We start from the raw sequence: 27,505 nt of genomic DNA, 5'->3' as shown, positions 1-27,505 counted from the left end.
GAAAACTAAAAGGACAGCTGGTAAAAGGCTTTGTGGTATTAGCATAGGTATGCACACAGATGGACACAAGAGAAATTGGAGTTCTGACAACAAGATGGAAAATTCAGTAATGCATGGAGGTGTCTTAGAAAGGTGACCGAAAAGAGAACAGGATACAAATCTAGTATTAAAGGATTAGGAGTCAACAGAGGAGTAAGGTCTGGATGTAGACAAGTACGGTAGCAGAAACTGCAACAATCAGTGGCCAACTGAGAAACCCAGTTCCCAGCTGGCAGAGACCAGTTACTTCAAGCAACCATCAGAGAAGCAAAGCTCAACAAAGTCTACAGAATTCAAAGGAGGAATACAAAATTGACTAAGTGCCAGGAAGATCGATCTAAAGATCTAAAAAAAAGGAAGATGATCTCAATGACTTTTAGATTTAGAGCCTAAATCTAACAGATTTAGATTTTAGATGAACAAAAACCCACTAAAACACTTCAGTACTCTACATTGTTTAAATGTCTTGATGTGTTGTTGATACAGTAAAGGTTTGTTTAATCTGAGCTTTATTATTGCCAACTTCTAAGTAAGTGGTACATATTAAGCTCTAACTTATAATGTTACTATCCATTTTCTGCAAGTGATCAAGTCCAGCACAGCAAGAAGATTTGAAATGTAGAAATCAGAGCAGCCAATATTGATCTACTTAATCATATTATGGACAAAGTAGTTTGTTTACTATTTCTACAATTTTGATTCAATTTTATGCTCAATGCACTGCATTCAAATGTCTTTCCCAGAAAATTTCACTTTATGTTCGTAATGGAAAGATCAATATGTGAATTGCCGTCATTTACAGCGTACATCAACGATCAAATCTTCCAGGAAATCCTGACCAACATTTTTAGAGTTATATAGAATAGGGAAATAAATAATTTTACACTTCTGCAGACTTTCCCATAGGTGGCAGCAAGTCAGTGTTTCCAATTCAATACATGCTTCTGAATATAAGTAAAAGCTAAAATCACCATTGTCCCAGAGGATCCAGGCCACTGTCTCATTAGAGAAAGATGACTGGTGGGGAGTTTAATTTGAGGCTTACCATACCTCGGGAAAGGGGCAAAGTTAATAAAGTTGGACCGGCATGGTAACTTTAGCCATTGTGGGAATTGAACTTACAATGTTGTCATCACTCTGCATCATGAGTAAGTCATTTAGTCAACTGAGTTGCAGTACATTCAAAAGGAGAAGGAAACTTATGCTGATAGTTGGTGTGGAAAACAGTACTTCGATGGAGACAAAACTGTGTTTTAAGTTAGCAGATCTCTAGCTCCTCATTAACATTTTATTCAGCTCAAAAAAAAATTAGTCTCTATGTTGAGCAAATTAGGAGAGACACCTATCACAATTACCTCCCAGCTACATCCACCTATCACCATCCCACCTATCTTTCCCACAGCCCCACCCCCTATTTATTTCTCTCTCCCCAGTCCTGATGAAGGGTCCTAACCAAAATGTCAACCCTCCTGCTCATATGCTGCCTCACTTGCTGTGCTTTTTCCAGCGCCACACTGCCTACATTTTCTTTAACAAATTAGCTAAGTTTGTGGCACCTTATACAACTGGACAAGTTCAAACTACATGATTAAGATGGCACTTTTTGCACTGCCTGTATGAAAATTTACATGGTAGTTGAGTCAGGCAATATTTTGTGCAGTGTAGAAAAACCAAGTCAAGAATCCAGAAGCAGTTTTCACTCCTCCCAACATGGCCATGGAACCTAGTCTAGAGAGATATTGTTTACTTGAGTGACAAACCCAAGAGGAAGCCATTTGGCCTATTGTAACTACACCAGCTCTCCAAATTAGCATTTCACTTTGTACTATTTTCCTGCCTTCGCCCCACAACTCAGTATGTTCAAATAACAGCACCTTTTGAATGCCAAGATTGAACCTGCCCCATGACACTTCGAGGCAGTGTGTTTCAGACCCGAACTATTTGCTGTGTGAAAAATAAGTTTCCTCATACCATTTTGGCTTCTTTTGCTGTATACTTGAAATTAGCGCCCTCTTGTTCACATTCCTTTCAACTAGTGGGGATAGTTCCACTCTTTCTACTCAAGATAGTGAATACTATCAGACATCCTCCCTTTAGAGAAAACAATCTTAATTCCATCAGCCTATCTCCATGACTGAAATTCCTCATCCTTTGAATAACTGTTCAATTTTTCCCTGCATCTTCTTTAATGCCTTTACATTCTAACTAGCTGGAGGTGCCCAGAACTGGATGAAATACCCCAAATGAGGCTAAACTGGCATCATGTACAAATTCATGTACTCTATGCCTCTGTTAATAAAACCTATGATACTACAAGCTTTAGTAATCACCCTTTCAAACTGTTTTGTGGTGAATTAAGAATACATTTTAAATAGTTTCAATGTTACTTACAACTTCAAACAAGATATGCAATAAGAATCTGAAAAGAATACCAACCATTGTAGATCAATGTGATCAATAAATTATACAATTTACTTTAAAAATGTACTAATATTTAAAATGAGGATGCTCAGAGGTAGTGGCATTCTGAAGCCAATTAAGAATCTTGACTGCTTACCATAAGCCTGGAGCAAACTAACAGCAATTTTTGAAACGGAAAATACAAAAAGAAGAGAAAAATTAAATTCCTTCTCCCAATTTATCTATTCACAGTACAATTACAGCAGAATATCAAATGGGACATCTGGTGCAAGGAGCCTCACCCTTATTTTAGCCTCACTGCAGATGGCACAAATAGTGAAACTATTATTTTGGAATAGTTGGTTGATGTGCGGCTGGAGCAAGATGAGCAGAGCAGACAGAAAATAAAATTGACATTTTACTCTCATAATTACAAGGTTGCAACAGACATTTAAGTCAGATCTGCTTCAAACGGTATCCTAATTTTGGCTCTTTACATACCTTGATCCCTGAGCATCAAAGGATGAAAGTTTCCGTTTCCTTGAATCAGAATTTACTGGATCCAATGAGTTTTCTCTGGGTCCACTCATCTTATTCACATATCAGCAACTGTGAAACAAAATCAAAAGAATAAGGATTTGACTCAGATTCAAGTTCTCTCTAGAAGAGGCCACAAATTAGAAGTGTCTTTCTTATCCAGTACGAAACTAACAAGTTTTTTTTTAAAATCCAAGAAACAGCATCAAATAACTGTCAGATTATGCAAGTCTGAAGTGGGAAATCTACTGTACCAATATGACCAATTATAATCTAAAACTAAGCATGCCAAGCTTAATCATTGGTATAAAGTAACTAGAGCTTGAGCTTTCATTTTGTGCCACCTCTGCAAAGAGGCATTAAAGTGCGTCATTTTCCATTTGTTCTGCACGTGACCCTAATTTCCTTTCAGTTTTGAAAGAGACAGTTGGTTGACATTAAAAGTGACACCATTACTTTATTACTGTTCTTATTCAATTTGCATAAACAAGTCTGACAGCCTGAAATACACAATTCATATATCATCTATCTGATTTAACACTGGAACTAATCACACCTCACTGTGTGAATATAGAGGTGCAAAATATGCAAAAATGAATTCAGATTTCAGTCTGTATGGTTATATTGGGATTCTGGCTATTTATAGGCCCTGAATTCATGGTCAGAGTCCAACCTGACACCAAGGGATACAATGAAACTCCCTTGGGATTAGGGAAAGATCTCTTAGGTTCTTTTAGGAGTCAATTCTGATTTAGACAGCCAATTTAAACTATACAAGCTTGGCAGTGAAGGTTTTTGGGATTACACCAAACAACACAACTTACATTTCTGAAGAATCCTTCAAGAATACTCAGTAAGCAGCCAGTGAATACAGTATAACCAATTCAAAACAGCAAGTGTTATAATAATTTTCATTCTTCAAAGTTGCTGGCTCTCAAAATTAATGCAATGTGTTTAAACACTTACAATTCATATAGGAAAGGTAAACATAATCTTCCATGTCAAGTTGCCTGCATTAACCATAAAACCAAAGAATCATGACTTTGAAAAATTCACAATTACCTTGAAATTTAGAAAGCCATAGGTAAAGGATGGGATGTGGTACATATGAGTTGCTCTTATAGAGAGCTAGCATGGACAGAAGGGCAAACTAGCTCCCTTCAGTGCTGTAACCATTTCATGATTCCACAAAAACAAATTCCTAAAGGATTTGGTGTGAATCTCAAGGAATGCAACAACTACAAAGAGCCCAAGCCATGCCTAATGAATTAGATGTAGACAGACTCTACACACTAATATCAATGTATAACCTGCTCAAAAAAATACATATCTTGACAAGATTCTGGCTGGAGTTACACAAGCAAAGTAAAGTTAGATTTATTGCCCTGCCAGCACACAATAGATGCTCCCCGATATTTCTCATCAGCCCTCAAAGTGTGTAAAACTTTTTTATAAAGACTTATCCTTCTTTAGCTATTTTTCTCAAAGTTAACCATACTGACACCTCTTTCTTACGCAAACAACATCAGGGAAACAAGTACCCATATGATGCTCCTGAAACAGGACTGGTGAAGTAGAATTTGGCTTTAAGAAACCTATACTTGTACATAATCTACCATCCTTTCCAGAAACCATGAAGGTCAATAAATCAATATCAGCATCTTTGACACAGTCTTCAGCAGCACTGAATTTTCAAAAATACATTTGAAAAATTCTTTAAAAGTGTTTAAAATACATTTTAGAAAAGTTGGAAAAACATCTGCAATTCCTACAAACAATAAGTACAGCATCAACCAAATTTGTTTTAAATTAAATCTGACTACTGTTGACTAGTTAAGAGGAGTTATTCCTAGTTGCTGGAAACAGTTGTTTTTTTTCTTCTGTTTTGCTGCTTGGTTAAGCACTACTTCCTGTTAAGAAGGAGCGGAAGTTGAAGTTTCTTTTTCCCTGTAGAACTGTTAGATTCAATGAAGTAAAACAACTCAAAACAAAATAACTTCAAATCGCACATTCAGACAGTTTAAAATAATTGCTCAGTCTGGTTAGTGCCATACCCAAATTTGATTTTCTATTTCATGATTATTAACCTATAAACCTAAATTTAAAAAATGGTGTTTCTAAAAAGGAAATGTTTAGTGCAGTAACTAATTTAAATGCAAACTGGGTTAATCTTTTGTGACAATCAGATATTCAATATTAGATCATTTCAACATGACCCAACTAAGTTTGTATAATATCTGGGTAAAATAATGTAAAGCGTATAATGGTGTACATTGGAGATCTATTGATGTTGCAATGGTTTAATAAGTAACCAGGTTGCTTGCATAATATTAGCTTAATAAGTAACAGCATGAAGTTAAGAGTAAAAGTTCTTGTTCAACTGACCTTAATTTCTTTGAAAACATTACAGGTAGTAGATGTTGAAGAGGCTGTGAAGTAGTTATTTAAGAGTGCTTCTGGAAACTGAAATAAAGGCCTAAATCAAAGACTGCATGGTCATTTCAAAAGTGACTTATTAGAAACTCTGATAAAATAAAACAGAAACAGGGGAAGGCATATACTGTCAGGCTATGAGAATTGTTATAATGTAGAGTATTACAGAGGTCAGTGCTTGGACCTTTGATTTGTCTTATTTACATAAATTTTGAGGATGAAGCAACTGACTTTAAAGCGATTACTTTTGTAAACATTAGTTAAAATAGTTGTCAGATTGGACCAAGTTGCGGTGTTGACTCTTTTTTACATCACTAAAATCACAATTTTTTACATTAAATGAGAAGTGTTAATATTGTTGATCAAATGTAAAGTAGTCACACTTTAGTCAGACAACACTTATTGTGTACTTTTGGCCAAGTTGTAACTTTCCATGTACTGTTTCTAAATCAGCTGCCAAAGATTACTGTACTCAGCTAGGCCACAATGAAGCACAACCCAGTTAAAAAAAATGTCCAATTATCAACACCTGTTATCAGGAACAGCAACAGTACTGTACCACCCCAGGTTTTGTCACAGATTTCCTCCACCTTCTTAATCTTTCTCCATGGCCATATGGAAGATGATTTCAAGTTTGCTCCATTTTTTTTGCCACAAGTTGCTTGAAAAGAGATGGAAATTGGGAGAAGCAAATGGTGCACTCTTTTCCAACTTTCTGGACTTCAATAATTTTGGATTTTTTTGGTCCAAGTGCAGTAAAGCAATTTAATGCACTGCTAAGAAACTGTCACAAAGAAAATTATTCTGCATTGGGAGATGATGGTAGTTAAATTTTCCTTGGTCTAATCAATGTAAAAACTCATGTCAATCATATTCCTCTTTGGAAAGCCCCAGTAAAGTTATGTACTAAATTAGTTTTTGCTGTTCCTTTATTTGGAGGATTACGGTAGCTTAATCAACTCAGAAGGTCATCACAACCATTTTGGACACACACACACAAAAGTGAGACTTTGAAAGAGACCTGGAATGAGAACAGATTTTACACATTAACTGTGAAGAAATGTAAAGTCCTACCAGCAGGACAGAATCACCACAGTGGCAGCACAGTGAGATTATGTCAAATGGGAGCCTTCAACATTAACTTGGATCCAAAGAAATCTCATGGCATCAGGTCAAACATGGACAAGGAAATTTTCTGCTGATTACCATCCGTTGCTCCCCCTCCCCCCACCCCCATGGCTGATGAATCAGTACTTCTTCATGTCAAACATCATTTGAGTGGCAAGAGCACCCAAGACAGGGTCAACATGAATGGCAGCAAGACAATAAAACATACTCTGATAGGGAACCTCCCTGCTCATCACCAAAAATGGTTTGGCAGCACCTTTACTGACCAAACTGGTGATGTTCGAAAGATAATAGCTACTGCACCCAGTCTCTGGTAGGTAGTCAGGGAACTATTTGACCATATCCTCATCAATTTATCTGTCACATACAACTGTACTGGTATAAAGAAATGACCTGGAACTGAAGACCGCAAAGACTATTGGACCTGATAACATACTGACAATAGCACTCAAGGCTTTTGTGCCAGAACCAGTAGTGCCTTAGTCAAGTTGTTCCGAGACAGCTACACAACTGGCATCTACTGGGCAATGTGGAAAATTTGAGTAAAAAGTGAGGTCTGCAGATGCTGGAGATCAGAGCTGAAAATGTGTTGCTAGTTAAAGCGCAGCAGGTCAGGCAGCATCCAAGGAACAGGAAATTCGACGTTTCGGGCAAAAGCCCTTCATTGCCCGAAACGTCGAATTTCCTGTTCCTTGGATGCATCCTGACCTGCTGCGCTTTAACCAGCAATACATTTTCAGCAATGTGGAAAATTTACCAGGTACATCCCATCCCACAAATCCAACCAGCCGATTACTGCCCCTTCAGTCTGCTCTCAACCAAAGTGAGGGCAGGGTCATCAGCCATCCTATAAAGTGCCACTGCTCAAGAACCTGCTCACTGGTACTCAGTTTGGGTTATGCTAGAGCAATTCAGCTCCTCATCTCAAATTTGCTAGTTCTCTCCACAGATTTTGCCTAACCAGCTTAGTGCATCCAGTATTTTGTGGTTGTCCTTCAAATTTCCAGTACTTGCATTATTTCACATTTTCTTTACGAAAATTGTGACTTTAGTGTCCTTTTCAGGTGAGCTGCTGTACATCCATTCATTCCCAGTCGCACCATTCCCATCTCTAGATATTTCCTTCCTCAGTGCCCTCCAACATAGAAACTGTAATTCACACCTTTTCACCTCTGCCCAACTAGCCTCAATGTCAAAACTTCTGTCTATATCCTATTTTGTCCCAAATCTTATTTACCTAACATCTCTCTGCTCACTAACCTACAACTGCTCTCAATTGTCAAACTTTTAAAGTGGTATCTTTATAAAACTGCACTTGGACTAGCCTACCTTTTTTTCTGGATAATCTCTTTTAGAGTACATATTATTCCAGTTAGGCAGTTTGACCGGAGATATAAAATATGAGCCTTCACAAATGACGATAGATTTACAGAATACCTGCTCCCAAAATCAAAATTGAAAGAATACACAAACAACTGATGCACTATAAAATCAAATATCAAGGCCACTTAATAAAAATTATCCTTCTCATAATAAATTCGTCAAAATAGTTATGTTCATTACACAATGATATTTGTTTAGGAAATAGTTAAAAAGTCATAACACCATAATAACAAACAATGCAAACTATATGCAGTTACTACTTATTCAACAGGTAAGATTTAACAGGGTTTAAATCACAGACTGTCTTCGAAAGATGCCTCCCTCCTTCCGGTTTAGTAAGCAGTTTAGGAAATGCAGCTGCTATGCAGACTCTGTCCATTTTTGTTCTGTTGATCATGCTGCCTACTCCATTTAAGCTGTCATGAGATCAACTCCCTCGAGAACCTAGCACTGTAATTTTTAAGATATTCCAAGGCAGCATGTTGGTGCTTAAAATCACTAAGCAATGCAATGCTAGGATACAGGTTCCCCCATAATCCCCACGCAGCAAGTTCCAACTTCCCAATTAATGAAGAGTTTTTGGAGAGAAGACCAAGTAGTGTGCTCTGGAAGGAAATAATTTAACAAGCTATCATGTTCCTGTCTTGTTCAATTTCCTGCTGCTAGTTCAAAACAGGCACGATCAAAGGTTTGTGCCCATGAAAACTGAAGATCTGAAGACTACACTTGATGGTTGAAACAAAAACATGTAATGCAAGTAATTTTGGCAATAAGTTGATATCATCTTCTCAAAATATACAGTTTCACAAATTCCATTCATAGATTTAGTGAGCTAATTATCCCTATTAAGGTTGATTCTACATTAGCTTTCTCACATTTAGTGCTACATTAGTGATATGCCAAGTTCAGACAACACTAGTGCAAACAAATGTCTTGATGATGAGACATCCTTTTATAGGAGGATTAACGACGCACGCATTGGCTAGGATAAGGGGTTGATGGCGGATAGGCAATGGCAGATATTTACAGAACACATGGATCAACAATTGCACATCCCTACCTGGCATAAATCAGGGAAGGTGGCTCAACCGTAGCTAACAAGGGAAACCAGGGATTGTGTTAAAGGCAAAGAGAATGCATAGAAGTTGGTCAAAAAAAGCAGCAAACCTGAAGACTGGGAGAAATTTAAAATTCAGAGGAGGACAAAGGGTTTAATTCAGAAAAGGGAGAATAGAATATGTAAGTAAGCTTGCGGAAAGCATAAGAACTGATGGCAAAAGCTTCTATAGATGTGTGAAGAGAAAAAGATTGGTGAAGACAAAGGTCCCTTGCAGTTAGAATCAGCTGAATTCACAATAGACAAAGAGATGGCAGACCAGGTGAACATGTACTTTGGGTCTGTCTTCACCAAGGTAGATACAAATAACCTTCAGGAAATGCTAGGAGACAGAGGATCAAGCATAAGGAGGAACTGAAGAAAATCCTTATTAGTCAGGAAATGGTATTGGGGAAATTGATGAGATTAAAACCCGATAAGTCCCCAGGGGCCTGATGCTCTGCAGAGTACTCGAGGAAATCATTCTAGAAATAGCGGATGGATTGCTGATAGCTTTCCAGCGGTCTGTAGAATCTGGAAGAGATCCAAAGGGCTGGAGGGTATCTAATGTAACCCCAGGAGGGACAGAGAAAACAGGGAATTATACACTGGTTAGCCTGACATTGGTGGTGGGAAAAATGCTAGAGTCAATTATTAAAGATGTAATAACTGAGCATTTGGAAAGTGGTGACAGAATTGGCCCTCGTTAGCATGGATTCACGAAGGGAAATCATGTTTGACAAATACTCTGCGACCAGTAGAGTGGACAAGAGTGAATCATAGATGTTGTGTATCTGGACTTTCAAAAGGCTTTTGACAAGGTTCCACAAAATAAATTAGTAAGGAAAATCAAATCTCATGATATCGAAGGTAACATATTGACATGGATAAAGAACTATTTGGCAGACAGGAAGCAGAGAACTGGGATAAACTGATCCTTTTCAGAGTGGCAGGCAGTGATGAATGGAGTGCTGCAGGGTTGAGTACAGGGACCCCAGCTGTTCACAATACACATCAACAATTTGGATGAAGGGATTGAAAGCAATATCTCCAGATTTACAGCTGTCACTAAACTTGATGGCAGTGTGTGCTGTGAGGAGGATGTTAAGAGGCTGCAGGGTGACTTGGACAGGTTGCTGATTGGGTAAATACTTGGAAAATGCAATATAATGTGGATAAATGTGAGGTCATCCACTTTGGTCACAAAAACCGGAAGGCAGATTATTGTCTGAATGGCGGCCTTTAGGAAAAGGTGAGGTGCAACCAAACCTGGGTGTCACACTAGAACAATTGCTCGCTGAAGAGTGGCATGCAGGTGCAGCAGGTGGTGAGGAAAACTAATGGCATGCAGGCCTTTATAGCGAGAGGGTTTGAGTATCAGAGTAAGGATGTCTTGCTGCAGTTATATAGGGACTTGGTGAGGCCACATCTTAAGTATCGTATGCAGTTTTCCTCATCTGAGGAAGGATATTCTTGGACTGATGGAGTCTAGCAAATGTTCACCAGACTGATTCCTGGGATGGTAGGGCTGACATATGAAGACAGACTGGATTGACTAGGCTTGTATTCACTATAATTTAGAAGGTGGGGTGGAGGTGGAGGGGTGAAGAGAGGAAAATGATCTCCTCAAAACATATGAAATCCTGATGGGACAGGACAGGCTAGATATGGGAAGAATGTTCGTGATGCTGGGGAAGTCCAGAACTAGAGGTCATAGTCGAAGAATGAAGGTTATGTCATTCAGGACTGAAATGGGAAGAATTTTGTCACTCAGAGTTGTGAATCTGTAGAACTCTCTCCCACAGGAAGCTGTTGGGGGCAATTCATTAGAGGAAGCTGGAGGTGGTCCCTGCAGTTGAAGGGATCAAGGAGTATGGGGAGATGATAAGAATGGGATAAAGAGTTTGCATATCAGCCATGATCATATTGAATGGTGGTGCAGGCTTGAAGGGCCAAATGCCTATTCCTGCAGCTATTTTCTAACTCCCATATGTAATAGTCAGCTGACAGCAAGATGTGAAGACCAGTCTTCCAATGTTTGATATTGATCCTGCATTACGTAGCTATAAAATGCAATTTAAAAATAAACTTTTGATAAATCAATCTCTCTCTTCACAAATTGAGTTTTCATAGGTGAGACAAGATTGAATACACAAGTATCCAATCCCTAACAGAATTTCTAGTTGGAATACCTTAGCTTAAAAACATAATGTTTTAATTTGACCATTATGATATTATTTTCTGCTTATTAGACATCTAATTAACTGAACATTAATAACTGCAATTCAGATTTAATATTTTAATTCCAAAGCCAATTATAAAAAATAAGGTCATGGATCCTTAATTATTGATCCTTACATTAGAAACCCCACAGTAAATACAGCAGATGTAGGCTAGCTGCATAGATGAGAAAAATAACCACATTCCTCATACAATCCACTAATTAATACTGCTGCATTAACAAACTGTATCAAAATCATAATTACTGCAGTGCTAATTTTTCCCAAACCCAACTAAGAATTATTTAAATACTAATATGTTGCAAGCAGAGGTTACTTGGAGCTTGTATTAAAGCACATTGCAAGGAATGTCAATAACTTATTGCCATACTGAAAAGTAGTTACTCTTTCAAACTGTGGATAAAACTATATACACTAGCAAAGATGATAACTATTTAAAAAGTAATAACAATCGCCTTAAAGGCAGAATATCTCCCAAAGTGCTTCACAGCAGCATTACCAAACAGAAATTGACATCAAAGGTTAACTGAGGAAGCAGGGTTTTAATACACATTTTGGAATATAAAGAGCAGTGATGAGGTGAAAAGGAACTAGGGAGGGAAAAGGAATGAAGACATGGCTACCAAAAGACAGTCTAAGTAAGCAGGACATGCACAAAAGGTCAGAATGAAAGAAACTCAAAGTTCCTGAGAAGTTTGTAGTAGCACTAGAGGGTAGAGCAGATTAAAGCCATAGAGGGTTTTGAATACAAAGAGGACAATGTTAAAATCTGGGTATTGGTGAACTCAAAGTCAATGAAGATGAGTGAACACGGAAGTTATGGTGAATGGAATCTAGTATTAGGATGCATGCAGCATAGTGTTGGATGAGCTTAACTTCATGAAAATGGGAAGCCAATCAGAGGAGAATTGTAATAGTTTGAGTGTGGAGGTAATAACTACATGTATCAGACAAATTTAGTTGCCTTTGTGATAAACAGGTAGTGCAGCCGAAGATCAAATAGAAGTCAGTCTGGCTCAGTGTGTGAAAGTGACCACAGTATCAGAAGCTAAGCCACAGAATTTTGTAGCAGGGGCCTCAGCACCGAAATTTTGACTTTACAACACACGTTAGCAAAAACTCTGTTGTCATAAGGTAGTTTTTACCTTCGTGGCTTGCTGTGCCCAAAAGTCATTTGCTGTTCATCTGTAAAATGCACATGTAAGCAACCAGCTCCTGTAACTCTTCACTATTGCTCTCAATTCATACATTGTAAAAGGTTACAAGATGGTCATTTATTCAAATTATAATTGCTCCCTGGTTGCAAAATACAAGCTGCAGTGTGGAGTTTATATAGGCTGTCTTCTTCACATCATTTATCAAGGATCCCCTACAAAACTCCAAATAATTATAGCTGTAAATTGTAACTAATATTAATGAGAAATTTGTTGTATATATCAGGCAACAGATTTTTAAAGATTGCTTTGCACCCACTATGAAGTGTGACACCTAGAAACTGACAGACATATACCATTTCTGTATTTATCTATGACAGATTGGAAATGGTAAGTTGTCTCACCTGTATCAGTAGTCAGTCAATGTACAATATAGTGGCAAATGAAAATTAAGCAATGGTGTACCACACACAACTTTATGTGATAACCCAAACTGTTCTTTAAGTATATCATACAGTACATCTTAGATCACCATCAGTGGCTATGGAATGAAAGATCAAAGATGACAGTAATAATAAACTCATGACTGATCACAATATATTAATCATTAAATTGAACTGCAATGTAAAACATTTCAAGGAACAATGGCAAACAACTTAAAAAAAATTAATTCATTGATAACAGAACAAAGCAGGTGATCAATCTTGTGATTTTTAAAATTCCTTCTTGGGACATGGGCATCACTGACTGGCCAGCATTAATTGCCCATCCAAAGCTGCTTTTGAATTGAATGGCTTGCTGGGCTGCTTTAGAAGGCAACTGAGAGTCAACAATATTGCTGTGGGTTTTGATTCACATGTGAGCCAGACCAGGTGAGGATAGCAGATTCCCTACCCTGAAGGACATCAGTAGATGCCAGATTTTTAACAACCGTGTTTAATCATATGGAGGTGGAAGGCATTAATTTGGGCTTCACTCGAGAACATATAAAAGGAGATACCACCAGGGGCTCTTATGGTGCTACATATGAATCAGAAAGTCGAAGTTCAAATCCTATCTACCTGGAAGTGTCACAGCATGTCCTTAAAGCTTGATTAAAACTAATTTGAGGATCTTGTGACACAACAAAAGGCCCACTACCTCTGGGCCAGAAGGTTTGTATTGAAGGCCCACCTGCCTTGGAGGCATGCCACAGCATGTCTGAACAGGTTGAGCAGAAATAATTTTGGGTTCTTGTGGCAGAGCAGCAATGACTCTAAGATCTGGTTTTGAGTATTACATTCCACATTGAAAATCAGAAATTCAGTATTTTACGATACACCAAAGGAAATAAAGAGAGCTGATTTTAGGAGTCTGGTAACCAAGGACAAACTCGCATTCCTGGATGTCACAGTCGAAAGAAAGGACAACGGAGAACTACAAACCTGCATATACAGAAAACCGACAAACACTGACCAAATACTTAACTACACCAGCAACCATCCAAACACACCAACGAAGCTGTATCAGAACACCATTCCAACGAGCCAACACACACTGCAGCATAGACGAACTTTGGAAAACAGAGGAGAACCACCTCAAAAAATACAGTCTGCAGATTCCTCAAGAACAAACCACGACAAGCAGACCAAACACAGCCAGAAACCCTAACCACCTTACCATACATCAAAGAAGTTTCAGAAATGACAGCCAGAATGTGGTCCCCTTGTTCAAGAAGGGGAGTAGGGACAGCCCGAGTAACTATAGGCCAGTGAGTCTCACTTCTGTTGTGGGTAAAGTCTTAGAGAGAATTGTAAGGGATAAGATTTATGAACATCTGGATAGGAATAATGTGATCAAGGATAGTCAGCATGGTTTTGTGAAGGGCAGGTCGTGCCTCACAAACCTTATTGAGTTCTTTGAGAAGGTGACTAAGGAGGTGGATAAGGGTAAAGCAGTAGATGCGGTGTATATAGATTTTAGCAAGGCATTCGATTAGGTACCCCATGGTAGGCTAATGCAAAAACTACGGAGGTATGGCATTGAGGGTGCATTAGAGGTTTGGATTAGGAATTGGCTGGCTGGAAGGAGACAGAGGGTAGTAGTTGATGGACTAGGTTCATCTTGGAGTGCAGTTACTAGCGGTGTACCACAGGGATCTGTTTTGGGACCGTTGCTGTTTGTCATCTTTATAAATGATCTAGAGGAGGGGCTTGAAAGCTGGGTGAGCAAGTTTGCGGATGACACAAAGGTCGGTGGAGTTGTGGACAGTGAAGAAGGATGTGGCAGGTTACAGCGGGATATAGATAGGTTGCAGAGCTGGGCAGAAAGGTGGCAGATGGAATTCAATGTAGCTAAGTGTGAAGTCATTCACTTTGGTAGGAGTAACAAGATGATGGATTACTGGGCTAATGGTAGGCTACTTGGTAGTGTGGATGAGCAGAGGGATCTTGGTGTCCATGTACACAGATCTCTGAAAGTTGCCACCCAGGTAAATAGTGCTGTGAGGAAGGCATATGGTGTACTGGGCTTTATTGGTAGAGGAATTGAGTTCCGGAGTCCTGAGGTCATGTTGCAGTTGTATAAGACTCTGGTGCGGCCTCATCTGGAGTATTGTGTGCAGTTTTGGTCGCCATACTATAGGAAGGATGTGGAGGCATTGGAACGAGTGCAGAGGAGGTTTACCAGGATGTTGCCTGGAATGGTAGGAAGATTGTATGAGGAAAGGCTGAGGCACTTGGGCCTATTCTCATTGGAGAAAAGAAGGTTTAGGGGAGATTTGATAGAGGTGTATAAGATGATTAGGGGTTTAGATAGGGTAGACACTGAGAACCTTTTACCGCTAATGGAGTCAGCTATTACTAGGGGACACAGCTTTAAATTAAGGGGTGGTAGGTATAGGACAGATGTTAGGGGTAGATTCTTTACGCAGCGGGTTGAGAGTTCATGGAATGCCCTGCCAGTAGCCGTGGTGAACTCTCCCTCTTTATGGTCATTTAAGCAGGCTTTGGATAGGCATATGAAAGTTATTGGGCTAGTGTAGGTTAGGTAGGATTTGGTCGGCGCAACATCGAGGGCCAAAGGGCCTGTACTGCGCTGTATTTTTCTATGTTCTATGTTCTATGTACTAAGACCCCTTGGAATCTTAGTAGCACACAAACCCACCAACACTCTCAAACAAAAACTAACAAACTTAAAAGACCCAGTACAACCCATGGACAAAACCAACATCATCTACAAAATTCCATGCAAGGACTGCCACAAACACTATGGAGGACAACCAGGAAAAAAGTTAGCAACCAGGATACATGGACACCAGCTAGCCACAAAAAGACACGACCCTCTCTCTCTCGTAGCCACGGATGAAAAAAAACCACCAATTCGACTGGGACAACACATCTATCCTGGGACAGGCTAAGCAAAGACATGCCAGAGAATTCCTAGAGGCCTGGCACTCCAACCACAACGCCATAAACAAACACATAGATCTAGATACCATCTATCAAACCCTCAGAAAACGAACCGAAAATGACATCACCACCAACCCCAGGAACCCCATCCAGGAGAAAGATATAAATAGAAAACAGGAGACAACAGCTTCGCTTCACTTGGAGGTCGCCACTGATGATGTTACCTAGCCAGGTAATGAAACGTCTGGATATCAAACCTACAGCTCAGCAAGCAAAGCTACACCCCAAGGGCAACTAGATTAAAATAAGGTGAAAGGATGGTAATGCAAAGATCCCAGAAAACACAGTCTTTGCGATTGAGATGGATAAAATATAGGGGTGAAATTTGTATAGGACATCAAAAAGGTGCAAACAGTCCAATTCAGCAGTCATGAAGGGGTTGGAGACAGCATTAAGTTTATCGATTTTGTGGCAGAGACTGAAGATGATAATCATTTGTCTTCCCAATGCCAAACCAGAGGAAATTACAGCTCATTTTAGATTAGAAGTCAGATTATATTTTCTCTGTGCTGTCAGAATATTGAGGTTGAGAGAAGTGGTGAAGAGAAGACCGAGTATGATAATTGTATACTTGGAAGACTTCATAACTGACCGAGAAAGAGGCAAGAGCCAAATATGGTTCTCTGGGGGTCAAGAAAGAGATAACATACACAAAGTCACTGGGAACATTTTCATTAACTTGCATTGAGGGTGTTACCAGAATCTGATTAGATAGTCACACTGGAAACTGTCGACTGCTCCAGAACTCCTTAGAAAGCCAAAGCCAACACTTTTGATTTTCCCTACCACCATGTGCCTTAATTCACCTAGACAAAACATAGACTTCTGGAAAATGCAAGTAAGTAGTGAACTCTAAGGAGACTGACATCATCAAGTTGTTACTCGTTACAGAAGGAGGAAGGAAAAGGAGATAGGACAAAGAAAATTATGATGGGGTTTGGAGAATAGGGGAATGAGAACAAGATGACCTACTGTCTCATAAGGTCCTCCTGACATTGTTGCATTTTGAGTGGACTGAAATATAGCTAGGCTTGGGGAGCTTTGGTTAGAGGGCATGGGGTTATCATCTACAACCCCCTCAATACTGTTTTCTTAATCATTATTATTGGTCACATAATTATTTTCAATGTTTAAGAAATCCAAAAGATAAATTCACAAGTAAAGAAGAAAATAAATTAATCAAGCACACTCAGTTCCAGATTTCATGTAAAAGCACATATACATAAATTTAATTTATTATTTTCTACTAAATAATCTTTCTCAAGCATGAGGCACCATTTCCTGAAGGAGAGAAGTGTGGGGAAACATCAGAATTTTGTTAGTAATATTCTGTATTGACGAGTGGTCACTGTATAAGATTTCAACCACAGAATTGAAGAATCATTGAATAGTTACATAATATTCCATTAAAGAAACTTTGGGGCTTCTGTATTCTACTGTTTCATTTTCTTCAGGGAATAGAATGAATGAATTACTTGCTTCAGTGTGTACAATCCTTAAACATTTATACAAGCACTCTTTAGATTATGAGAAAAACCACCATTTCTCAGAGGAGAATTTACTTTCAAATACAGGTTCTACTGCAACCTTTTTGAATTTTTTTGGTACTGCAAATGGAAACAAACTGTGAACTGCACACACGGCCTGCAATTCAGATTTTCAAATCTTTGGAAACTCACTTTCCTGTAGTTTTTGGAAGCATGACAGGTTCTCAACATTTTTAAAAAATACTGGCATATCAAAAAATTTGCACATGCTTTGGATATCATTGACTGTTTTATCTATGTTCCACACAGTAACTTGAACTCTATTTCCCTGTTCATAAATAAAAACAGCCAAGGGATGTAGGGAATTCATTTACATAATAAAGCTGAATAGCAATTTGTCAACAAATATGCATATCCATAAAGATTTGACACTCTAAAGTATAAAATAGTATTATTTTAAGCACATACAAAGCCAGATTATGAAATTAAAATGTATGTTTTCAATTTTGTTGAAAACATACATTTTAATGCACTGTTTCAATTTTGCCATTAAAAACATACGAGAGAAATATTAGCCATCAAATTGAATGACAGAATCTAACTCAATAGTTTTATATTTTCACTGTTCCACTGGAATTGTTACTAAACTGTACAATGACCAAACAAACTAACAACCATCAACAAAATGTTTTCTTTGTAATTTACATTTGTGTTATCCCTTCAAACTCAGGAAAACATACTTCACCGAAGCATAAATCAGAAAAACTTACCCTGAACAAAATAACAAAATTAACACAGTGGGTAACTAAAAGCTCGATTAGTGAGATATATTTTAAGGAGAATCTTTAAGCATAAAAGAGGGGAGAAGTTCATCCCACATGGTTGTTCCAGAGGATAAGAATGAAACAGTGAATGGGATGAGCAGAAGAAATGAATAAGATGACAGAACTGACAGAAAACAGTTTGTGTGAAGCTTGAGGAAATATACCAAGAGAAAGGTCATGAAAGATTTGAGCAAAAGATTTTTGTGTAAATCAAGGAGTTGGTAGTCAAGCACACGACAGAAGTTATTATGCAGAGTTTAACAGGATTTGATGTAGAGCAGATTATCAGACTTTTAACCAAAGTTAAATTTATAGATTAGATTTACTACAGTGCGGAAACAGGCCATTTGGCCCAAGCAGTTCACATCGACCCTCTGAAGAGTAACCCACCGAGACCCATATCCCTCTGACTAGCACCTAGCACCATGGGCAATTTAGCATGGCCAATTCACCTAACCTGCACATCTTTGGACTGTGGGAGGAAACTGGAGCACCCGGAGGAAACCTACGCAGACAGGGGAAGAATGTGTAAACTCCACACCGACAGCTGCCCAAGGCCAATGTAATCTGCTCTACATCAAATCCTATTCCAAGGCTGGAATCTAACCTGGTACCCTGGTGCTGTGAGGCAGCAGTGCTAAACACTGAGCCACCGTGCCACCCCAGACGTTGAAGGATTGCAAAATGGTCCCTGCTATAAAGTTTGAACTGGAGGTCACAATAGCATGAATGGAGAACTTCAGCAGCTAAAACATCAGGTAGTTAATTAATGTTTTTAGGGAGAAAATGTAACATCCTTTCCTAGTTTAGCCTACAAGTGACTCCAGACTCTCAGCAACTTGGTTGGCTCTTACTCTCATGAAGTAATCTAGCAAGTCACTCAATTGTGTTAAATCCCTCAAATGCAGAAGGTTATACTGGACATGTCATGCAATATCAACTTTGGATTTGAAACACCACACACTGGCCAACTGACCTTGTGAAATCCTCCTTTCAAACAACAGAAGATGTGCTAAAACTAGAAGAAAACCTCCTGCTTAAGAAACAGCATGACCATCATAATCAGCAAATTCTATCTCACAGCCAACATTCCAAAACCTGCCCAAGACCATCAATGGATATGCCAGGGAGGGCAGATTTACCAGAGGTGATGGCACAGTGACAAAGAGTCAGAAGGGAGTGGCGTTGGGAGCCCCCATTACCGATTCAAGTCTCATGGTATCAAATCAAAAAAGGACAAGGAAGCCTCCTGCTTCTAACCACCTGACGAATTAGCCCTTCCCCTTGCTTAATGCAATTTGGAAGCAGCATTGAGGGTAAAGGCACAGAATATATAGAGGGAGAATTTCAATACCTACCACAAAAAATTGAACAACAGTAGCGCTATCAACTGTGCTGGTCAAGTCCTGAAAGAGATACCTGCTCACTCTAGCCTATAGCAGGTGAGGAGGGAACCAAGAAGACAGGAAAAGCCTGCTTGATCTCATTGTCACTAATTGGCCCATTGCAGAAGCATCTTTCCACAACAGTACTAATAGGAGCAGCCATTTCACAGTCCTGTGGAGACAAGGCTCCACTTCCTCACTGAGGATACAGCTGAACGTGGTGACTGCAAATAGAACTGGTCTGAACTGGTTCAGACCAAATCAAAATGAGCTGCACCAATAACAGCATGGCATTCAACAACAATAAAAAAAACTTATGATTTGGTATCATTACCATCAACATTCATTAGGTGCAGGACAGACCTAAAAGTGAGGCATCAACATGTGAAGCCACGTTACAAGACTAGATGCTTTGAAAACAACAGGAGCAGCATAAGGATAAATATAAACAAACAACGGATCAGATTTGAGCTCCATACTCCTGCGACATGCAATTATGAATGGTGATGGACAATTAAACAACTAGCTGGAAGGAAGATTCCACAAATATTCCCATTATGGTAATGGAATGATTCCTGATGAAGGGCTTATGCTCGAAACGTCGAATTCCCTATTCCTGAGATGCTGCCTAACCTGCTGTGCTTTAACCAGCAACACATTTTCAGATGGAAGGAGTCCAGCACATCATTAACAAAGCAAAGGTTAAAGCATTTATACCATCTTCACCCAGATGTGTCATTTGGATAATGCATTTAGTCTACCACCTGACATCCTCAACATCACAGATACCAGTTTTCGGACAATTCGACTCACTCCATACCAAACTAAGCAACACCTAAAAGTACAATAAAAGCGAAGGACCCTGGCAATATCCTAGCAGTAGTACTGAAGACTGGATCCAGAACTTTAAGCATCCCTGGGCAAGCTGTTCCAGGATAACTATAACACTGACATCTATTCAATAATGCAGAAGTTTTTAGGGCCTAAAAAAAGACAAACTGAATCCACCAACTGCCGCTCATCATTAATCCTGGTCGTCAGCAGAGTAATGGAAGTTGACACCAACAATGCTATCAAGTAACAGTTACAAAGCAATAACTTGCTCACAACAATAAGTTGGAGTTCTGCTCTCTGGAGACGACTCTCATCCAAACTTCATTGCAGTCTATGTCCAAACAGACAAAAAGAATTCCACAGGTCAGGTGAGTGTGACTGAACTGACACCAGCACAGCATTTGACTAAGTACAGCACCAAGAAGTCTAAAGAAAACTGAAGGAAACTCTCCACTGATGCCAGGGTTGGAGGATGTGAGCTACAGGAGAGGTTGAATAGGCTGGGGCTATTTTCCCTGGATCATCGGAGACTGAGGGGTGACCTTATAGATGTTCATAAAATCATGAGGGGCACGGATAGGAAAAATAGACAAAGTCTTTTCCCTGGGGTGGGGAAGTCCAGAATGAGAAGGCATAGGTTTAGGGTGAGGGGGGGAAAGATATAAAAGAGACCTGAAGGGCAACATTTTCCATGCAGAGAGTGGTACACATATGAAATGAGCTGCCAAAGTGGTGGAGGCTAGTACAACTGCAACATTTAAAAGGCATCGGGATGGGTATATGAATAGGAAGTGTTTGGAGGGATATGGGCCATGTGCTGGCAGGTGGGACTAGATTGGGTTGGGATTTCTGGTTGGCATGGACAGGTTGAACTGAAGGGTCTGTTTCCATGCTGTACATCTTTATGACTCTAGTACAAAAGGAAGATGGTCATGACTGTTGGAAGTCATTAATCGCAGCCGAGGTCTTCACTGCAGGTGCTTTTTGGAGTCAAGTTCTAAGGCCTAGCCAACTTCAACCAGTTAATCAATGACTTTCCCTCAGCATAACGTCAGAAGTGGGAACATTCACAGATAATTGCAAACTTCAGCACCTTCCCGAACTCATTAGATGCCAAATTAGTCATGTTTAGTCCTCTACTAAAAAATCGCAAATGGCATGAAATGATCACGGCCAGTAAAAGAATCTAACCACCAAGCCTGATGGGCTATTTCCATCACCAAATTCTCCAACATCGACATCGGGGATACCACTGATCAGAAACTTGACTGGATTGCATTCAACCATTTTAAAGAAGTAGCTAGTAAGATAGTGGATGTGTTAGCAATAACCTTCCAAGAATCCCTAAGTTCTGGAAAAGTCTCAGAGGACTGGAAAATTGCTAATGTAGTATCTTTGTGCAAAAACAGAGACAGATCAAAAAAACAAATAGGGAACAATGGGGCCAATGAGCTTAAGACACATTAGTGGGAAAATGCTAGTGTCTATTCTAAAGAGTGTAATGTGAGAGCATTTTTAATTACATAATTTCATCAAGCAAGGTCAACATAGTTTGATGAAAGAGAACTCATGCCTGAAAAACGTAGTAGAATTCTTTGAGGAGGTAACAAGCAGGATAGATAAAGGGGAACCAATAAATGTAATCTATTCAGATTTCCAAAAGGTGTTTGACAAGGCACCACACTTAAGACTCCCTAATAAGAGCCAATGGTATAGTAAATTAGCATGGATAGAGGATTGACTAACTAATAGATGACAGAGAGAGAAGGGATAAAAGAGGGCATTTGCCCTACATAGCTATATAGAACTTTAGTTAAGCCACATCTGGAATATTGTGTAGTCCTGGTCACCACACAACCAAAAGTTTGTGGAGGCTTTGAAAAGGGTACAGAAAAGGTCTAGGGATGGTTGCTTGTTTTGGAGTGGATTAGCTATGAAGGGAGATTGGATAAACTTGGTCTATGTTTACGTGTACATTGGAGACTGAGGAATGACCTAACAAAAGTTTACAAAGTTCTGAGAGGCATGGATAGAACGGAAAGTCGGAGCCTTCTTTCCATGGTAGAAATGTCAATTACAAGTGGACGTAGATGTAAGGTAAAAGGAGGAAAGTTCAAAGGAGATCAGGGTGGCATGATGGCTTAGTAGTTAGCACTGCTGCCTCACAGGCCAGTGACCCAGGTTTGATTTGAGCCTCAGATGACTGTCAGTGTGGAAGTTTGCACATTTTCCCCATGTCTGTGTGGGTCTCCAAGGGTACTCTGGTTTCTTCCCATAGTTCAAAGATATGCAGGTTTGGTGGAGTGGCCATGCTAAATGGTCCATAGTGTCCAGGGATGTGCAGGCTTGATGGATTAGCCATGGAAAATGCAGGATTACAGGGAGAGTCTGGATGGAATGCTCTTCCAACAATTTGTGTGGATTCGATGAGCCAAGTAGCCTGCTTCCAAACTGTAGGGATTCTATTACTCTATTCTGGAGAGGCTAGTTGTTTTTTTTTGAAACACAGGCAGTGATTAGTACCTGGAATGTGCTGACAGAGGATGTGGTAGTAGCAGATACAAAAGCAACATCTAAGAGACATCTTGATGGATATATGAATAGGCAGGGACTACAGACATGTACAGGCAAAAGGTGTTTGGTTTATCAAGATGTTGTGTGTTGGAGCAGGCTTGTGTGCCACAAAGCCTGTTCCTGTGCTGTACTAACAAGTGGAGTGCAAAAGATATCAGTACATGGCCACAATTATTTACAATATATATTAATGGCTTAGATGAGAGAAGTGAATGGACTATTGCCAAGTTTAAAATGACACAAAAATAAGTGGGAAAAGAAGTGACAAGGATGAAACAAAGAATCTACAGAAGGATATAGACACATTAATCTAAGCAGCTATATACTAGCATCGCAGGCAGTCAAGAAAAGATCACTTAGTCAATTCTAGTATGGGAGGGACTGTCTTGTGAGGAGAGGTTGAATAGATTGGTCCTTTACTCACTGCAGTTTAAAATGAGAGGATACTTTGTATTGAAACAAAGATTCTTAGGGGGCTTGACAGGATAAATGCAGAGAGGTTGTTTCACCTTTTGGCAGTGTCTAGGATCAGGGGGCATAATTTCACAGTATGTAGTCACCCACTTATAACAGAGATGAGGAGAATTCCTTTTCAGTGGGCTGTGTGTCTGTGGAATTCTTTACAGCTGTCAGTGTTGCGCCCATGAGTATATTCAAGGCTGAGATAAATGTTAATCAATAACAGAACTCAGGATTAGGAGGTGAGGATAATCAGATCAACCAAGATCTCACCGAATGGTCCAAATGGCCCAATGCTGCTCCTACATCTTGTGGTCTTATTCACCATTTCAACATTTACTTCCTCCACAAATCAGCAGACTGCAGCAGTACTGTGTCTCATATACAAAAGATATTGCGCCTAGGAACAAAGGAGTAGGAGGAGGCCATTCAGCTTCTCAAGCCTGTTCTGCCATTCAATGAAGTCATGCCTGATCTGTGGCCTAAGTCCATTATACCTGCCTTTGGCCCATATCCATTAATATCTTTGCTTAGTAAAAATTTAATCCATCTCAGATTTCAAAGAAACAACTTTTCCAGCTTCCACTACCATTTGTGGAAGAGTGTTCCAAACATCTGTTACTCTTTGTGTGTAGAAGTGCTTCTTAACATCTCTCCTGAATGGAGTGAGTCTGATTCGCAGACTATGTCCCCTATTCCCCCCTCACCCCAGTTCAAGAATCTCCAACCTGTGGAAATGGTTTCTTTATTGGTCTTTAACTGTTAATATTTTTAAGACTTAAATCAGATCACTCCTTAACCTTCTGGATTCTAGAGAAAACAGGTCTAATTTGTATAATCTCTCCTCGTAATGTAACTCCTGAAGTCCTGGTAATACTCTTGTAAACCTATGTTGTGCTTCCTCCAACTCCAACAGATTCTTTCCAAGGTACTGTGCCCTAGATCTGCTCACAGTACTCCAAGTGGGATCTAGCCAAAGTTTTGTATAACTGCAGCATAACATTTGCATCTTTATACTGAAGAAGAAATGGGGTGTTATGATCTTATGTGATATCATTACTGGGCAGATCAGATCCATGATGGAAACCTGACTTGATAGATCATATTTTGGTTTGGTTTAGTTTTAACAAAATGGTCTCTTTCTGAAACATAAGCACTCAAAGCTCTACATTTTGCTGGAACAATAGAAGTTTATTATCAGAAGACATAAAAATAAAATCGAATAAACCAAGCTACCAACTTATAAATTCAAAAGATTTTTAAACACACAGTACAAGTATGAACTCATTAATCCATAATGATCCAATCATAAATTGAAGAGCTTTTATAGTCCACAAATCACACTCCTGGTATATATAGGATGTAAAATACCACTTAAGCTGTACACACACCAAAGTCCTTATGATTAACACCTTGGCACGTTTAAGTCATTTGTGACTTCAACTTAGACTGGAACTGCAGATAACTTCTTCCTGGAGTACCCAACTTCAAATGCACTCAGCTTTAAATATGCTCTTAAAATGTTTTCTCCCAACACTTCTGCTCTGAGATTAACACTAACTCTTTACTCTAAGATAACCTAATGCACTAAATCCTTCCTTTCTCAGGAAACTGGTCTATGCAGCCATCCTCAAAAGAACTTCACAGGACTGCTCAAAACTCAAAGCCAAACTGAAATCAAAATGTCTCCCTCTCGAAAAGAATGAGTACTTCCTTTAGGTTTTAAAAAAATCAAGTTCCTTAAGTCTGTAGTAAATGTTGAGGCTTCTTTATTTACTTTGTTGAGTCACAAAAGAATGTAAGATTAACAAACAAACAAACATTCAGAAGTGGTATATAAAAACCCAATCACTCTAAAGCTAGGCTTTAAAAATTGACTTAAAACAAATCATCATGGCTACGGGAATATTTACAAGTCCATCATTAGCTTCAAACACAAAATCCACAGGTTACTAACTGAAAGGGCAAAACACAAACTTCCAATTAAACAATATTAAAATATATATGTAAATCACAGTTTACATGACAAAGGAACCATTATCTGCAATTTCTGCTCAAAAGCCACAAATCTTGGAACCATTATTTTACAATTGTCACTGGTTAAGATCAATTCCTTTCGAAGGAGAAACAAATATCAGCCATACCAACAATGCCAACGTCTCACAAAAAAAATTTTAAAACATTAACATGAGTTGGGTGATATTATGCAGACAACAGTGGGTAATTTTTATGATGGAGAGTCAAAGTGGATGCTATCTTTGCAAACAGTTTGGTTCAGCCTTGGCCATTCCACAGAAAAGGAAGTAGATAGCAAACAGTGTTGTGGTGGGAACCAAAGAAGACAGTTTTGGTCTTTTCAGTATGTAATTCATCCATCTTGAACCAGCAAAAGCTCCTAATTTGAGCCATTGTTTTGCAAGCTAAAACTGTATATCAGTTCCAAACAAATTACAAAACAAAGCACTAGGTGAATGGTACAAATAAACCTAATTAATATTTTAAAAAACATTTAGGCCACATGTGATAAACTTGACAAGTATGATAACTAGAATTCAGATAATTTTATGTAAATTAACTATTAAAAGGAAATGTTAGCAAAAACTGAAAATGCTGGCATAATTCAGCAAGTCAGTTCTGATGAAGGGTCACTGACCTTTCAATGTTAACTCTGCTTTCTCCCCACAGATTCTGCCAGGTGTGCTGAGTTTGACTAGCAATTTCTGTTTTTATTGCAAACTTCTGTCATCCACAGTTCTTTATTTTGTTTTAAAGAAACACTATTTGTGTCTCCAAAACGTGTGAAGGAGACCTTCTGATTGTTAAGGAAATCTCATCATTTTCAGTTGCTCGCCAGCAAGGAACATTCCCCCCAAATATTAGAAGTATTAGTCACAAATTACCTCAGCTTCAATCTGTAAACACCTGGATGATCCTGCAATTTCTTGTAATAGTGCAATCAATCATCATGTGTCATATCTGGAAAACAAGAGAAATTAAACTTTTCAGTGCAAAATTGAGCCAAAATGACCAATAAGCTTGTTCTTGGTACATGTGGTGCAACAACATTTATGTGTTTTTCAAAATACTGAAGGAAACACAATCTCAACAGAAATATTTGAAAGAAGAATTGAAATAAGAGTTCACTCCACCATCTTCACTCCTATATGTAACAGCTTATGAATCACAGCTCTACACCATGGCCGTCCATGCTCCAACTTGCTCCTCCTCACTGAATGATCTATTTTTGTTACAAAGAGATGGTGTTCTTCTAATTAACATCACCGCTGAGGAATACATTACATAGTTGGCTATTATTCCTACTAATCGCTGTGGAATCCTGCAAATACTGAAAAGATAACAAACTGAAGATAAAGATTTTCATTTCAGCTTTAATTTGAGAATGAAAGACTTCACTTGGAATTCAATGCATTTAATCCCATATAAAAGGAACCCTTGAAACCAGATATTTAAATTTGATTTCATTTACACACACTGATACAGTAACAACAGTGCTATATTTGACAATTGCCTGATTTCAATGGGAGCACTAATACATGTTCTCTCAAAGTTAGGAGAAAATTTGAAGATTTTACTCATGCACATATTTTTAAAAAGACCTTCAATATAACTTTTGCAACAATTATTTCTTCATCAATGCAAGAGATTAGTTAAAAGCTTAAAACATTTCTACTGTAAAGTAATTTTTCAGCCAAGTGATCATAAATCATTGTGAACTAATGCACCTTTTTGTTTGTCAGGTTTACAGAAAGTGAGTTGACAGCTTCAATTGGATGGGAGGAAGAACAGTTTCAAGAACAATCACTCAACGAAACATATTAATGCTTTTACAGTAATTCATTTGGGATAAATGAGAGATAGTCGAGCAGTAAATGTATATCATAGGTTTTATATAAACACCTTAACTTTTTGGCTGCAAACTAAAAGGAAAAGACACTGCTTTAAACCAAGGAAACTATGGAATAATCTGTCACAGTTTTAAAATTGAGTTACCGGATCTCAGTGTCAGTTGTAGTTACAGTGTTGTCTTATTCAGGCAGAAGGGGAGAATGCTAGATTATACAA

The 27,505-nt window shown here is 38.8% G+C and overlaps 1 protein-coding gene across 5 annotated transcripts in view; it reads right to left on the bottom strand.

The window, feature by feature from the left end:
• Positions 1-27,505, bottom strand: part of LOC132822980 (nuclear receptor coactivator 3-like) — a 261,185-nt gene that overhangs the window by 55,220 nt on the left and 178,460 nt on the right. For all 5 annotated transcript variants that reach the window (XM_060836469.1, XM_060836472.1, XM_060836473.1 and 2 more), the window contains exons 2-3: positions 26,323-26,398; positions 2,941-3,048 (exon numbers count right to left, since the gene is read on the bottom strand). In XM_060836469.1, coding sequence (XP_060692452.1) covers positions 2,941-3,029 — 89 coding nt within the window. In that variant the 5' untranslated portion in view covers positions 3,030-3,048; positions 26,323-26,398. The remainder of the gene's footprint in view (positions 1-2,940; positions 3,049-26,322; positions 26,399-27,505) is intronic.

The sequence above is a fragment of the Hemiscyllium ocellatum genome, chromosome 15, assembly GCF_020745735.1.
Source record: "Hemiscyllium ocellatum isolate sHemOce1 chromosome 15, sHemOce1.pat.X.cur, whole genome shotgun sequence".
NCBI classification, from domain to species: Eukaryota; Metazoa; Chordata; class Chondrichthyes; order Orectolobiformes; family Hemiscylliidae; genus Hemiscyllium; species Hemiscyllium ocellatum.
This window is presented reverse-complemented; position numbering and strand designations above follow the sequence as displayed.